Source organism: Condylostylus longicornis, unplaced genomic scaffold, assembly GCF_029603195.1.
Source record: "Condylostylus longicornis isolate FDR11 unplaced genomic scaffold, ASM2960319v2 ptg000081l, whole genome shotgun sequence".
Lineage (NCBI taxonomy): Eukaryota > Metazoa > Arthropoda > Insecta > Diptera > Dolichopodidae > Condylostylus > Condylostylus longicornis.
This window is the reverse complement of record NW_026578049.1, coordinates 1,902,473-1,917,987: the sequence shown is the minus strand read 5'-3', so window position 1 is coordinate 1,917,987 and position 15,515 is coordinate 1,902,473. Positions and strand designations below refer to the sequence as shown.

At 25.3% G+C, this 15,515-nt stretch overlaps 3 protein-coding genes across 4 annotated transcripts; all 3 read left to right on the top strand.

The window, feature by feature from the left end:
• Positions 1 to 6,081: 6,081 nt before the first annotated feature.
• Positions 6,082 to 6,909, top strand: LOC129613221 (ATP synthase subunit delta, mitochondrial). Its single transcript, XM_055527203.1, has 4 exons — positions 6,082 to 6,098; positions 6,183 to 6,392; positions 6,451 to 6,662; positions 6,722 to 6,909. Exons 2-4 carry the CDS (start codon positions 6,191 to 6,193, stop codon positions 6,782 to 6,784), a joined length of 477 nt encoding a protein of 158 aa, XP_055383178.1. The 5' UTR covers positions 6,082 to 6,098; positions 6,183 to 6,190; the 3' UTR covers positions 6,785 to 6,909.
• Positions 6,910 to 9,010: 2,101 nt separating this feature from the next.
• Positions 9,011 to 15,467, top strand: LOC129613115 (uncharacterized). Of its 2 annotated transcripts, XM_055527057.1 has the most exons (5): positions 9,011 to 9,355; positions 9,585 to 9,623; positions 13,003 to 14,028; positions 14,101 to 14,461; positions 14,524 to 15,467. In XM_055527057.1, the coding sequence occupies exons 1-5, from the start codon at positions 9,218 to 9,220 to the stop codon at positions 15,054 to 15,056; spliced, it is 2,097 nt and encodes a 698-aa protein (XP_055383032.1). In that variant the 5' UTR covers positions 9,011 to 9,217; the 3' UTR covers positions 15,057 to 15,467. The 2 variants fall into 2 exon arrangements, with proteins under 2 accessions (XP_055383032.1, XP_055383033.1); XM_055527058.1 differs by lacking the exons at positions 9,011 to 9,355; positions 9,585 to 9,623 and adding an exon at positions 12,241 to 12,383 and having other exon boundaries at positions 14,524 to 15,460.
• Positions 10,895 to 12,272, top strand: LOC129613116 (TBC1 domain family member whacked). Its single transcript, XM_055527059.1, has one exon. It carries the CDS (start codon positions 11,061 to 11,063, stop codon positions 12,117 to 12,119), a length of 1,059 nt encoding a protein of 352 aa, XP_055383034.1. The 5' UTR covers positions 10,895 to 11,060; the 3' UTR covers positions 12,120 to 12,272.
• Positions 15,468 to 15,515: the final 48 nt, after the last annotated feature.

Genomic DNA, 15,515 nt, shown 5'->3' with positions numbered 1-15,515 from the left:
TTTTATTTTATTAATAAATTCATTAGTTTAAAAAATATTTAAAAATAAATTTATTGTCAATCTCAATTGAATTTATTATTAAACTTATTACATGTAAACAGTGAAACTTATTTAAAATCAAATTTTGATATTTACTAAAACAGTCATAAAAAAAAAATTGGGAAATTGAAAATTTTGATTTTATTTCCTTTCCACTTTTAGGTTAAAAGTAGATTGTTTTAATTTTCTTAAAAATTTTAAAATGAAAACTCCTTTCAATTTGAATATGGCACTTTATTTCACTTTATTTTTGCTAAAGTAAATTTCGTGTAGAAAAGACGCACATTACGAAAATGCAATTTCTTTTTTTCTTTAATTGTGATTTATACGAGTATTTTTCTTTCAAAAATAATTGGAATTCGAAAATTTGCAAAAATTATCAATCCTTTTTTCTCAGTTTTTTTTTTTTTTTTTCTTATTTTAGAGATTAAAATTACTAAAATCCGATTTTTATTAAAGAAAGATTTTGAAAAAAGCTCAACTTTTTGATTTATTACAAATTTTATAATTAAAGTTCCTAATGTTTTAAAAATGTTCCTAATTCCTTCTTTGTTCCTGTATAAAATCCCATGTTTTTTTAAATTTCTGTCCTTTTTTTTTTAATTTTCTACAATCACATCAATAATTTTTTTTTTATTTAAGCCTTATCACTTAAATTTCTATTGATACTAGTTAACAGTCATTATAATATCACATAGTTCGTAAGAAAATGTAAAGTATGATAGTAGACGAAAAATCGAGATTCAACTGTTTTTAGTTATACAAATGTTTTAAATTTTTAACTTTTAATTGAATATACTAATTATGTAACGTAATATAAATAGATAACATAAACATATAGGACAAAATATATCGCATTAAACAATAAATTCAAATCTAGGTGATATTTATTTTTATTTTACACAATAATAACTTAGATAATAGATTATGTATTTTAATTTTTACAAAAATTATATTTGACTTACATATTCATTACAAGTTGCAATTTTGCTCCAATTTAATTTTATTGTATTATAAAAATGTTTAACCAATAGCCTTATTGTTAAATTCAAAATAAAAAAATCAATAGGAAATTAAAAGAAAAATAATAAAAATATGAACTCATCACATTTACTTAAAACTTCTACACACCTTTTTTCAATTAAACTTTGTCACATTTACATATTATTATTTGATGATTATTGTTACATATTATAGGTAATATTATATTTTAAAAAAAAAAAAATGGTATGACATACACAGAGTGTGTTAGCAGAGTGAATTGAAATATTTACTTTTTTTAATTTTTAACTTTCTCAATAAACTGATATTGGATTTTTACTAAAAATTATAAATTATTCTATTATGAAAATATTTCCGCATAATACGAATGATCTTTATAATATTATGGAAGCCTGATTTTGTATCTCTCATTTTACTCACCGAATAAGAAATGGTTAAATCAGTATCATATTTTGGCATAATTTAATTTTTCATGTAATTTTATTTTTCACTTAACTTTTGAAAATTGCAATTTCAATTATTATTTTAAAATGTTAACTGATATTTTGATATGAAATTAGAGAATCCAATTGAAAAAAATTAGAATCGTATTAGAGAAATGAGAATTCTGATTTGGCAAGTGACTAAAGAATGTGACTGAAAAAAGTAGAAAGGTACACAACCAAACAATTAATTCTATACCGAAAATGAACCAAAAAAAAATATGTAAATCTTCTTCTTTTGCAATATTTTTTTTTTCACTTCGAATTCAAACATTTAAAACACCTTTCAATTAAATAAGATACACTCATTATTTGATAACATAAATAATTTGATTGTTAAGTATAAGACAAATATATTTTGTGCCTAATTTAAACAAAAAAAATAAAGATTTAGTTTTTTTATTTCTCTTTCCTTTTAATATTAAATTTATAAATACATATAAACAGTGGAAATTGCATTAATTTGCACAATCAAAATTGTCTTAACATTATGTTTACCATAACAATATAGGCTTCTGAAGTAATTTGTAAACGATTATGTGTTATCAAAATTTTAATTATAATATTTTAAAGGAATCAGAAAAATTATGCACACAAATTTATTTACGTACATATATAAAGTGAAAAATTTGGAAGGTGCGAGTTACAATTATTATTAACAAAATGCTTTCCTACTTAGTCAATTTCAAAAAATTTCACTCTAATTATTTAGTATAAATTTCATTCTTACTTCATCATCATGTGTCATGAATTAATTTTAGTAAAATGTAATAAAAATACGTAATGAGGCTTGTATAATTTTATATTGCTTTTAGTACAAAGTCTTTTTCAAAACCAATTCAAATTATTTTTTCCATTTCCTTCATGATGAACTGATGAATTTTCAAAACTATATTTTAAACCTCAATTTTTTAAATCAATTATGTTAATTTTTTTTTCTTTTAGCAACTTCTCAAAACAAAATGTTGATTTAATTTACTTTACAACTGTATATTAAAACCATTCAGTTGCAATATTGTCCATCTTTATAAATTTTATTATTAAGACTATTCAAATTAAATTTTCCAACAAATTTACATAATTGGAGCTATAAAATCTAATGTTATTGTTTTTATTTCTTTTCTTTAATTGTTAACTAAGTAATTTTTGTTATAAAGTAATTGAATACAAAAACTCTCTTCAATTTTCTATATATAGTCAACGATGCAACTAATTTCAAATCAAATTTCATTTAGACATCCAATTGCAAGCATTTTTAAATTTTTATCTTTTAAAGAAACCAGATTATGAAGGTAACATTATTCAAATTAAAATTTTGTTTTAATTTGAAATATAAGTTTGGATTTCAAAAGATTAACAAAAATTTTTGTTTCATTAATTTTCCTATTTAGTTATATTACACGTTACATTTAGTTGGAGTTTTATTCCCCGCATTCATATTTTGTGGGAGCATCAGCAATAACATTTTAAGTCCCGTGTCTAAGTATGGCTCAGATCAAATTTCGCCGTCTTCATCAGAACTACAGATTGTAAAGGTTAATGAAGATGATTTAGACGACGTTCCTTCTTCTGAAGAGCATGTCATTCGTGTTATACATGAACAAGCGCCAACAGTTACATACCAAGATGAAACTGCTGTTCCTCAACCATCTCCTGTATTACGAATAATAAAAGATCATCCTCCTTTACCGCAACCTTTACCACAACCAATACCAGCATCGGTAGACTTGCAGCATCATCAGCACCAAGCAGAAACTACTGGAGTAGAAAAAAGTTTAAGTGCAAACGATCTTCATCAACATCATAATCATCACCACTCAGAAAAACTAATAAAAATAGTTCACGAGGAGCCACGAACTATTCTTCATCCTGTTCCACCAGCAGAAGCTACTCCACTCTACAAGCCACGTCATACTATTTTAAAATTAATAAAAGAACATATACCAAATCCTGAACTAACACACATTAAAAACGTACCTCATCATAAAGAGAAAATAATTCAAATCATACATGAACAACCCAAAGCATCAATCCCAACACTTTATGAGTCGCCAATTCCGATTCATTCCTCACAATATTATCCTATCGACCATAAAAATACTGTTATATACCCTCAAAATACAATATATCATCAAGATTACTTTCCCGCCTCTAGATCATTTCTTCATCGTAAAACCCACACTCCGATAATTCAGCCACTACAATTACCGTATCCTACAAATTCAATTTTTCCAACACAACACCAAAACCCAGCAAATACCGTACCTCATACAACTAACTTTTTAAAAATTATTCATCAAGTTGCACCTGTGGGGAAGATCTATAACAATCCACATATTATTCATCCGCATAAAAATATTAAGATTCTTAAAATTTTACATTCAACTCCTTTAGAAACTCACAATCATAAAAATTATTTCCCGAACACACAAAATCACTATCATCACCAACATTTCAATCGAGTCAAAATTATTAAAGTCATACATGAACCAGTTTTTTTCCATTCATCTTATAGAAATAATGGTTGGACAACAAAATGAATGAGACCATATTAGAGTAAATCAAAAATTTGTATGAATGTAATGTAAATATAATTAGTAATTAAAGAAAGTTTTGAGTATATTTTTTGTTTCTGGTATGTGATGGTAACAACAATATAAATTCTACATTCCACCATATTGTAGTAAAAGTTATATGCTTATGGACATACATACATATTATGTATATTATGTAAATTAAAAAATTTTATATATGTATGCACTTATGTATATAAATGTAGTTTTAAATAAATAGGCAATAAACAAAGAATTAATTAAATTTTTCTTACCTGTAAACCGTGAGTTTTTTGATCATTGCATTTCTCACATATTTTTTTCATGTTTTGAATCCTGAATCCGATTAGGACTAGTTTTTATAAATGACTTATTTATCATAAGATAAATGACTTATCTTGGCCGGTCACTTTTATTTTGACGATATCTTCGGTTTCTTTTTTTATGGAAAACTAATTTTTTCACTATTTAAGAAAATTTTCACGCCATTTTCGCATTTTTCAAAATCAAGAAAAAGAATTATTTCCTGGCGCGAAATGTCGAAATTAATATAGAATACGCATACTTAAAAAAATAGCGGCCTAATTTTTTTACCGCTGTCGGTTTTGTTTTTTGACTTTATATGTTTCAATGTGTGTATGGCATTATATGCAAAATACTGTATAGTTGTTTAGCATCGTAAATCGTCCGCAATTGCCTTTCATTTCTCCGTTTGCTGACGCAATCTCAAAATTCAATCAATAAAGGTTCAATGAATCAAAATTCAATCAACTCAATATCAGTAAATAACAATAACGAAGAAGTGTGTCTTTGGTGTTTTACACAAAATGAAGTATGAAGAGTATAAAACATATTTTTTGCCCAAAATTGAAAAACAACTGAGATCTATTTTGACGTTTCTTTTACCAACGTCGAAAGAAATTTTTCACGCAAAAAAAATTACTGTGTATTTAGTGTTTATTATTAGTAAGAAAATTAAGCAATATTTTTGGAATGAGTGTTTTAGCGAGATAAAACACTGACGTGTGTTTTATCTCCTAGTGTGAAAACACTGATTGATTAAGAATAAAACGAAAAGTACCGTAAATGTGAGTTTATTACTTCGTTGCTTTTAAGCTGAGCTAAGTTTTTCCTTATTACACTCTATTTTTTGAAAAGAATGGTGTATATGTAGTTGTAGAAGTGCAATAAATAAACCAGTAATAAAACTGATATTTTAACACAATCTGCGCACAAAAATTCTATTTGATTCCACTAGAAAGAAATTTTTCTAATTATTTTCTATTTTTGATGCATATGCTCTTTTTTTTAAATACATCCTTTTTATTGAAATCTTTATCATTAAATATTGTTTTTTTATTTTTATTTTGTGGTCATTTGGTATATAAAATTCCATTCTGTTGGAAAATTCAATTTTTATTAGTCACTATTACAAACAACTGGATATTTCTATTTCTTCTCAATAGGCAGAACTTATGCTCCTTTGGCATTTACATATGCACTTTTTCGTCATTTTGGTAAGGCTTCTGGTTTGTATTATTGTTAAATAAGGACCGCAACAATCATGTAACCTTTTGCAGTAATTTGATTGTATTATATTAATATATAAAAGCATGTACACATGCATTATAAAAAAACTTGCATGTCTGCAGCATCTGTATTTACTTTGCAGATGTTTATATTTTGCTCGTTTAGCGCTAAGTTAAAAAAATAGGTGCTAACGGTTTTAAACCGCTTGCTAAAAAAACAAGCGGTAACACTAATAACAGAATGTCAACAATAATTTAACCTATTTTGCAACATTTTGACAGATTCTATAAAGAAATGTCAGATTGAAGCAAAACAAATTGCATACACACACATTTGCTGCCGTTCTTTTCCTAGTGTGTCTGCTGAAATACCAAAAATTGTGTAAGTAGAAATTAAAATTTGTACAATTATCTAGAAAATTTTAATATTTTTATTTTATTTAATCGTCAAAAAATTGGGACTAATATTTTAAAATCAAAAATATAAAAGCTTGGTTAATTAGTGTTTTTTTCTCATAATGATAACCTATGTAGTTACATAATATGACGAGAATTTTTGAATATTTGATATATTTTAGATACAAAAATGTCTTTCGCAATGAAGGGAGCCCGCATGTTAGCCTCTAGAAGTGCTAGATTAATGCAATCACGCGGATATGCTGATGAAATGAAATTAACATTCGCCGCTGGAAACAAAGTTTTCTTTGACAGCGCTGATGTTAGACAAATTGATGTTCCATCATTCAGCGGAAGTTTTGGTATTCTAGCTAAACACGTTCCCACTCTAGGTATAATTGGATTGAAAGTTTTCTTGTTTTGATTAATTAATTTAGTAAATACTTTTAGCTGTATTAAAGCCAGGAGTTGTTCAAGTTTATCAAAATGATGGAAAAGTTTTAAAAGTTTTTGTATCCAGTGGATCTGTATCGGTAAATGAAGATTCATCAGTACAAGTACTTGCTGAGGAAGCTCATTTGGTTGAAGATTTAGATTTAAGCCAATGTAGGCAATTATTAACCCAGTATCAACAAGAATTAGGAAGAGCAGCAAACGACGAAGTAAATTTGTAAAATTCAAATTAGCTAAAAAATTACATTGTTTTGTTTAATTATTATAGGATCGCGCTGCAGCTGCCATTGCCGTTGAATGTTGTGAAGCTCTTGTTAAAGCTGCCGAATAAAAATTATAAGTAGTTTAATTAAGACTTTCCAAATATGTATGTTAAATTTTTTTTTTTCTGAATCATACTTTTCAAAAAAGTCATATTAGAGGATTCAATAAAGAAGGTAAAAATGTCATCTGGAAGCTTATTTTTTCATTATAAAAAAAATGTTCAGGAGTAATAAGAGTTGATATCTGTACCTATCTTTACTTTAATGTACAAAAGTAAGAGATGAAGTGCTGATATATAAAGACATCAATATGTTCTCCATAGAAAAACCTTAAGATGAAATAACTTGATCAAATTAAATATCCATTTATTTTTAAATAACTTTTTCCTTTTTGGAATACATTTAAATTTTGTCTTGTAAGATTTGGACAGTTTGGCATACGGTCAACATTCACAACAATTAAAATATTAGTCATTCACAATTCGTCTCCCCATGGCTATTTGTTCTTTAAATGTTTTATTACGAAAAAAATCGTCAAAATGTTCTTTTTGAGCCAAATCAAGTTTGAACCAATGAAAAAAATCTTTTTGTTTATATCGAAATTTGTATGTAATAGAAAAGGATGAATTTATAAAACGAATGCACGTATATTGTTAGAAATACTAAATCTTTAGTTTTAACACACATTTTAAAAATACTTACATATATTTGAAGGACAAAGCAACCAATTAAGTTCTAAATAAAACATGTTACAAAAATATTTGGAAATATGTATTTATGTACATATATACATACATTTGTATTGTAGTTTGAATTATTCTTAAGTCTTAATATTATATTATAATATTGTCTTATTGTTAATATTCTTTTAATTGCAAAATATCCTTGGTTGGTATCAAAAGTTGGTTACCCAAAATTTGAATTGCAATATTGCAGTAAATAGGCAAGGATAATGCCACTGATCATAATCTGGAAAGAAATTTTGAAGAAAAGCTGACTGTTGAGTACCAAAAAATACAGTAATTTTTTGCAACATTCATATGCATATGAATAAAATTGTACATAGCTGCATATATACATTCACATGTACCATACAAAAAGTCAACTTTGATTACAATAAATTCTCGATTGACCAAAATACTTCAATATACATTAATGATAATTTAATATAATCAAAAAATATGATACAAATCACCAATCAAACTATTTTAAAAGTAAAAGCTGTAAACAAATCTGTTGATTTTCAATTTTCATAATTTATATTAATTATGATTTATAGTCAACATGATGAACGCGCTTAAAATTAATATGGAGAATGTAGACATATATTACGTGTTTTCTAGCTTGTTCCTATTATACGCATGAAATTTTCTTGCAGTTTAATTTATGTATTTTTATTATAAAGAAATACTAGAACCATAAATATTTATTATATTTATTATATTTATGGTTCTAGTTATCACTAAATATCCTCTTTGCCTTGGTTTTACTTATACTTAAAAATTCTAATTAAAATTTTAAAAAACCTTAAATATTTTGACTTATTTTAAGATAATTATTAATTTTATTAATGAATATTTCAAATTTATTCAAAAAATAATAAATTGTTCTAGATTTTCAATTACATATTTAATTTTGGTTTGTGTTCTAAATAAATTATGTATTTATAAAAATTATAGCAGTTTCAAATTTTTGTTTTTGCTGTACATACTTCTATAACTAATAATATGAAATGTTCTAATTTTTTATTAAAAGTTAGTTGAACAAAAAATTAAATAAAATATTATAAAATAGATAATTTTTCAAAAAAGTAAACGTGTAGATTTAAGCATTTTCATAATTTGTATAAAAATTTATTATCATAAAATGTTAATTAACAAGAGCATCATCTTTAAAAAATATGAAACTTTGTTTATACATAAATATGTATATCTGTATATGTATGTATGTATGGATTAAGGACCAACCCAACCTTTTATTAAAACCTTAATTAAAAAAAATAAATCCTTTCTTTATTTCAACAGTTAAAATTTAATGAAATTATTTCTTATATAAATAATCCAATTTATTTTTTGGCAAAATTATTAAATTCATATTTAAAAAATTCACAATTGTAATTCAAAATTTTATTTTACAAACGGCTTTTTTTTCAGGAAATTTAATAAAACTGCTAGAAAACTACTAGAAAACTGCTAGAAAACATTGAAGAAATGTCAAAACATCATTATTTTTTTTTTACCTTTCAAAATTAAAGTGAAGTGCGGTCTATATAGATTTACTCAAAAGTAAAAAAATCAACGTTGAAATTTTAATGATGTGCAAGAGCAATAATAATAAAAATAAAGGAAAATGAGTTAATATTTTGATTGAAAAATTAAAAAAATAAATTAAAGTTTTGTTTACATTAAAAAAATTATTAAAAATATAAATACAGTTTGAAAAGGTTTAATTTTTTATTTGAAAATTTTTGCTATAAAAAAAAATAAGGAAGATAAAATATTATGGAGATTGTAGTACCGAAGCAAGACTTTAATACACATTATAATAATGTTTTAATAAAATATCAGATACCATTTGAAATTAAAAATGATATAATTTATTGTCAGAAAGCGTTAAGGACTTATTTGAAAGTTCACCAGGTATGAAATGATTTTTTAATTTTTATTTTTATTCTTAGCAATCAACCTTATGCATTTTGTATTATGTGATTATATTTTGTTATGTGTGTACAATTAAAATATAGAACTACTAATATGGCATTTAAATTTTGATATTTTAAAATAAGTTTATAATAAATATTTAATAATTTGAAAAAAAACAAAACAATGAATAAAAAAAATTTTGAAAAAAAATCTTTATATTTTTCAGATGGTTATCATAAATTATGGACAAAAACTAACAACGGCTGTAAGTATTAGTTACATATGTAGGTTTGTTATAATAAGCAATCTTTGTGCTTTACATACAGTTTCTTTTTCAGTGGGTATATTACCTGCTTAGGTAATATTTTTGCAAGTTATCTACACACATTACGTAGATAACATTAATTGATTTAAAATAAAAATTTGTATGGTTTTAGACATTTTTTGATTTTGTAGCTCTTATAACATTATAATTAAGACATAATTTTTTTTTATTTGAAATTATATGTTATACATAGGAAATATTTGTTATTCAGGATATTTAATTATTAGGATATTAAGGTATCTTAAATAATAAAATATAACATTATTTGAGTATGTACTTAGCATAGGTACATAAGTATATAGGTATGTATATATTTTATCTACATAAATGAATGCATGGGGTAAATATAGGTAACAATTAAAAATATAAATTTTTAGCTAAAATTTCATGTGGTTACCATATAAAAACTTTCCTTGATAGAAATTTTTACAAATTTTAATATCTATCAGTAACACACATATATACAGATATTTATATATAAAATTCAAGTTTTTTTTTTTGAATTATGCTGAAAAATGTAGGTAATATATGTATATATTAATTTTAAAAAGCATGGTTGTAATAACTTGTAGTATATATAGTTTGATGTATTATAGTAAGGTGACCATAAGTATCGCTTTAAACCAACTGTTCTGTCAATAATAAAAATTTAACTTCTCATTTTTAATTTCGCTAATTTAATTCTATATCATTGACGTTTTTGAAGTAAATTGTATAAAACAATTTAGTAATTTATTTTCCCACTAATTAATTTGACCCATAAAAATATTTCGAAAAAAAAAAATTTTAATTAATATTTTTTGTATTAAATATTAATGTTTCTAATTTTTGTAATAGAATTATATAGGCTTTTATTTTAATCAAGCATATATAATTAAATAAACATATCGGGACTTAAATTCCAGTCTAGATCAAGGATAGAAAATAAAAATCAGATTTATTCTAAAAAATTTGATCTCAAAAATACAAAAATTTGATTTTTGTGTTTTTTTTGGGTAAATTAATTTTAATTTAATTTTATACGTAATGGTTACCTCAATATATTTGACTTTGACATTTAAACGTCAAGAATTCCAAGTTTCCGTTTTTACTTTTATTAATGACTTCGTATATGTGGATTTATTATGATTAATATAAAAATTCGTGTTTAGAGAATTTTCAATTATAAAAAAGAAATATAAATCTTATTTTCGATACTAAAAGAAAGTTGAGTATTTAATTAATAATATAGAGTATTGCACATTCGAAAAAAAAGTATTTTTTAATTAATTTCATATTCTTAATTGTACATATTGGGTGAAAATAAATTTTCATTTGTTGGAATGCAAAACACTAATTAAAATATTTATGGGCAATATAGAAATTTGATAAATAAGAATGGCAGCTTCACCGCGTTCTGTAGATACTGTATCATTATGTTCAACTGCATCAAGTTGTCCGGATCGTAATGGATTTTATGGTGGTTTTCAAAGATCAGAAAGTCGTAAAGAACCATTGTCGAAAGCACAAATTATTGCAAGAGAAAAAAAATGGCTTCATATGCTAAATAACTGGTCAGCATATATGTCAAAAAATTACAAAAAAATTCGAGATAGATGCCGTAAAGGTATACCGAAATCTATTAGACCAAAAGCTTGGTTTTATTTATCTGGTGCATATTTATTAAAGAAGAAACATGGTAATTTATATGAGGAACTATTACAGAAACCAGGAAATCCACAAATTATTGAAGAAATTAAAAAAGATAAACACAGACAATTTCCATTTCATGAAATGTTTTTAGATGAAGACAAAGTTGGACAAATCGAATTATTTAATGTTTTGAAAGCTTATTCAATTTACAACCCAAAAGTTGGTTTCTGTCAAGCTCAGGCTCCGATAGCAGCTTTCCTTTTAATGCATATGCCAGCTGAAGATGCATTTTGGTGTTTTGTCAGTGTTTGCGATGTTTATCTTGAAGATTATTTCATTCCTGGTTTGGAAGTTTTACAAAATGATGCAGCAATATTAAACGGTTTGTTGAAGAAAACATGCCCAGCTGTATACAGGCATTTACAAAAACATAAGGTCGAACCTTTATTATATATGACAGATTGGTTTTTATGTGCAATGACCCGTACTCTCCCATGGGAAACTTTATTACGTGTTTGGGATTGCTTTTTGGCAGAAGGAATCAGAGTTGTATTTAAAGTCGCATTAGTTATTTTAGGGGCATCTCTTGGGCGCAGCAAAACACGAAAACAGTGCAATGGATTATGTGAATCATTAGAAGTATTACGTTCCCCACCAGAGCCAGTCTTAGAAGAAGATTTCATAATGGAAAACATACAAAGGTTAAATTTAACAGTGCAAGATTTTCAAATAGAACACACAAGACAAAAAGCAAAGAGAGCTAAACAAAAGTTGCAAGAAATTTCAAGTAATAATTCTAAATAGTTGATCGTTTGTACCCTTGTTTTGGCGACATTTATATCGCAGCAATATTATATTTAAAGAAAAGTTAAATTAAAAATGGAAATAAATATTTTTATAATGAATTAAATGTGAAGATAATATATAAAACTAATAAATTAATTTTCACTAAAAGTAGATTGCACTGTACATTGTTAACTTTATTATTATTAAATTTAAATTAAAAATTTTGTATTCTGGAAAATACTAAGATTTCATTATAACATGGCAGAATTTATAAGTAATAAGGTATGTAAAACCGATGCATGATTCTTAAAATTTAGGAATTTTTACAGATTGTTGATTATTCGATCGTTATTGTTTTGTTGCGGTTATTATTGATTAATTGTTGAATACGTAAAGAGCAGTTTGTTATCTAGTTTTTGGGGTGTAAAAATTTTTCATATTTATATACTTTTTGGAAATACGTATGAAAAATTGTAGGTACATTTTTTTTATTTTCTCTTTTCGTATGATAACATGCTTTTCAAATAATTGGTCGTAATTATAAGAACAATAGACAAAAAAATTAACAGGAAGAGTAGCGCGTTAAACGAGTAAACAAACAAATGTTTTTAATTGCATATCCAATATTTTGCAAATATGTATGTATTAAAATTTTTTTGAACTTTTAAGATAAATATTTTAGAAGTAAGGCACAAAGAAAACAGTATTCGCTCGTCAGATAACCTTAATAATCCTTTTACTATTTATTCAATTTATTATTTTAATGAATTTTTAAAAACCAAACTATATACCTAGAATTGATAAATGATAGCAAAATACCTAGATGTTGATATTGTCCAAGTTATAAATTATAAACCATTTGTTTTTAAATTAATAAAAATAATTTTTTTTAAAATTTTAGCTATCGGCCGTTCGAAAATTATTGGATGACTTGGAAAGAGAAATATATGAAATAAATGCTGAACAAGGATTCCTAATATATCGCCTTCGTAAATCACTTGATGACTTTTATAAATCACTTCCTGTAAATAATATTATTATTGATCGAGATGCTGATAACACATTTTTACGACATACATTTTCAAAATATGTAGATGATCCAAATTATCCATGTGAAGCAATTACAGTAAAAACTCGGAAATCATTTAATCAATGGAAAAAAAAATTTTCTTTAGATGATCCAAAACGGATATTGAATGTTAAAAATCCTGTTTTAAATAATGCTACTAAAATAAATTTTTCATCTTGTAATGGTAACAGTAATGCGAATGTTAATGGCTTACCACAGAAACAAAGAGTTTCATTATTGAAACCAAAATGCGAAAGAGATTTAACAAATTTAAATGATTCAAATCAGAGTTTAGATATAAAAAATGAAGATGATAGTCTGTCAAATGAAAATGATAAAATAATTTTAAATAACGATACTACTAATACCGTACTTGAAAATGATGAAAAACCAGAATTAAAAATTGAATCCAAAGTTGAAGATCAGTCTTCGATTGCACTTAAGCCATCTCCAGCTATGAATATTGGTAGAATGAAATTATTGCAAGCATTAAATAAAGCTAAAAATCAGAAGGATACACCAACAAGCCAATCACCAGCATCTACAGGTAAAGCGGTCGCTGCTGCAATCAAAATAACTCAAAAGTCTCCTGAGCAACAAAAGAATTCAAAATATGCTGACGTATTATCGTCTTCAGACGATTCTTTAGATGGAATTAACGCTTTGCCACCAATTGAGCCAGAAAAACAAGAAATATCTGAAATAAACCAAGAAATGTTTTTAAGGCAATTCGGATTGTATACGTTGCAACATAGCGCATATTTAAAGCAACGTAGATCAAAAAGACGACGCCGCAATGTTCAATTTAATGAACGCAAAGATTTTCATTATGGCACATTAAATTTTGCAGCTATTGATGTAAGAATGTTTTTATATATATTTTCACATCTGAGTTAGAGACTTTAAAATTGTAATTAATTTTATTTGCAGGCACAAACAGCAACTTATCCAAAAGAGAAAAAAAAGAAAATATTTTTGGTATCCCCAACAATTTCGCGAAGAGCCGCCAAACGTCGACGAAGTGCTAAAGATGAAATTATTAATAATAAAAATAATAAATCAGATCGTTCTTCAATGTCTTCCCCAGATGAAAAACTTTTTTGCAATGTATGTTTTCGTAATAATGAATTATTGGTACTGAATCGTTGCAAGAAATGCAAGCAAAATTATCATACTTCTTGCCATTCAAAAATATACTTTAATACCACTAAAAAAATTTGTCCAGTTTGTCTTAGAGCTAAAAAAACGTCTCGTTCTGCTAGCTCCGAAGATTTTACCAGAGAAAATAATGGTAAGCTTTATAATATTATTTTGAATTTTATATATATGTATATTAATATAAAAATTATTTAGGAAATAGGTCGAAATCAGGTGAAAATAAAATTAGGCGATCCTCTCTGATAGATCGATGCAATGAATTAAAACAAAAATATGCGACAGCACAAATTCATCAAAACAATTTATTGAAAGAAAGCGAAGCCTACAAAACAAAAATGAATGAATTGTTTAATATTGTAGATACTATAAAAAATCAACAAACGGACAATGAAGAAACTACACCCGAAACAGTTGTTTTTTCAATTGAAATATCAGATGAAGATGGTGAAGTAATGGAGAATGATGATATGGACAGCAGTGAAAAGGATTCTCAATTATCAGTTAATTTTCAGGAAAATTCCGAAAAGGAACAAATAAATCAAGTTATTTTACCGCAAACTAACGATGGTAAAGATCATGATCATGATAAATCGAATGGTACTGATAGCAGTTGTGAACCTGTAGATAGTGATGAAGAAATTTTAGTTATTAAAGAGGATGCAAATGTTGTAGAAATTGAAGATGCACTTGAGGCAGTTGATAGTGATGATATCGCAATGGCAGAATAGTGTTTTTCTTTTCGTTTTTTTTTTTTTTTTTTCAATATCGAGTTTTTTGCCACTTTATTAAAATTTTATTGTAAAATTATTTATTTTTGCTCCTAAATTATAATTAATTTACAAAATTATAAATTTTTATTTAAAAAAGTAACATTTACATATATATATTTATCTATATACATACTAAATTTGCTTGTTCACAAATATAACTTTGATTTTTTTGAAATTATAATAATTAAAGCTCCAATAAATCATATTTTGCCTGTTATTATTGTATCAAAATTTTTGTTAAGTTAGATTTAAGATTATATTCAATATATTATTTTTTAGTTTACTAATTTCAAACATAATATGTATTTTTTGTTTAGCAAAGTTATTTAAAATAAGATCTCAGCATGGAAATTTTTTTTTTTTGTTATGACGTGGTAGTATAACAATTGTACATTAAATGTATATTTGATGACCAGG

Bases quoted from the DNA above. Each gene is read 5' to 3' on its own strand.
- LOC129613116 (XM_055527059.1), top strand. From the start codon at position 11,061: ATGGCAGCTTCACCGCGTTCTGTAGATACTGTATCATTATGTTCAACT.
- LOC129613115 (XM_055527057.1), top strand. From the start codon at position 9,218: ATGGAGATTGTAGTACCGAAGCAAGACTTTAATACACATTATAATAAT. The intron at 9,624-13,002 runs GTAAGTATTAGT...TTAAAATTTTAG, and splicing joins GACAAAAACTAACAACGGCT to CTATCGGCCGTTCGAAAATT. The intron at 14,462-14,523 runs GTAAGCTTTATA...AAAATTATTTAG, and splicing joins TTTTACCAGAGAAAATAATG to GAAATAGGTCGAAATCAGGT.
- LOC129613221 (XM_055527203.1), top strand. From the start codon at position 6,191: ATGTCTTTCGCAATGAAGGGAGCCCGCATGTTAGCCTCTAGAAGTGCT. The intron at 6,393-6,450 runs GTATAATTGGAT...AAATACTTTTAG, and splicing joins TAAACACGTTCCCACTCTAG to CTGTATTAAAGCCAGGAGTT. The intron at 6,663-6,721 runs GTAAATTTGTAA...TAATTATTATAG, and splicing joins GAAGAGCAGCAAACGACGAA to GATCGCGCTGCAGCTGCCAT.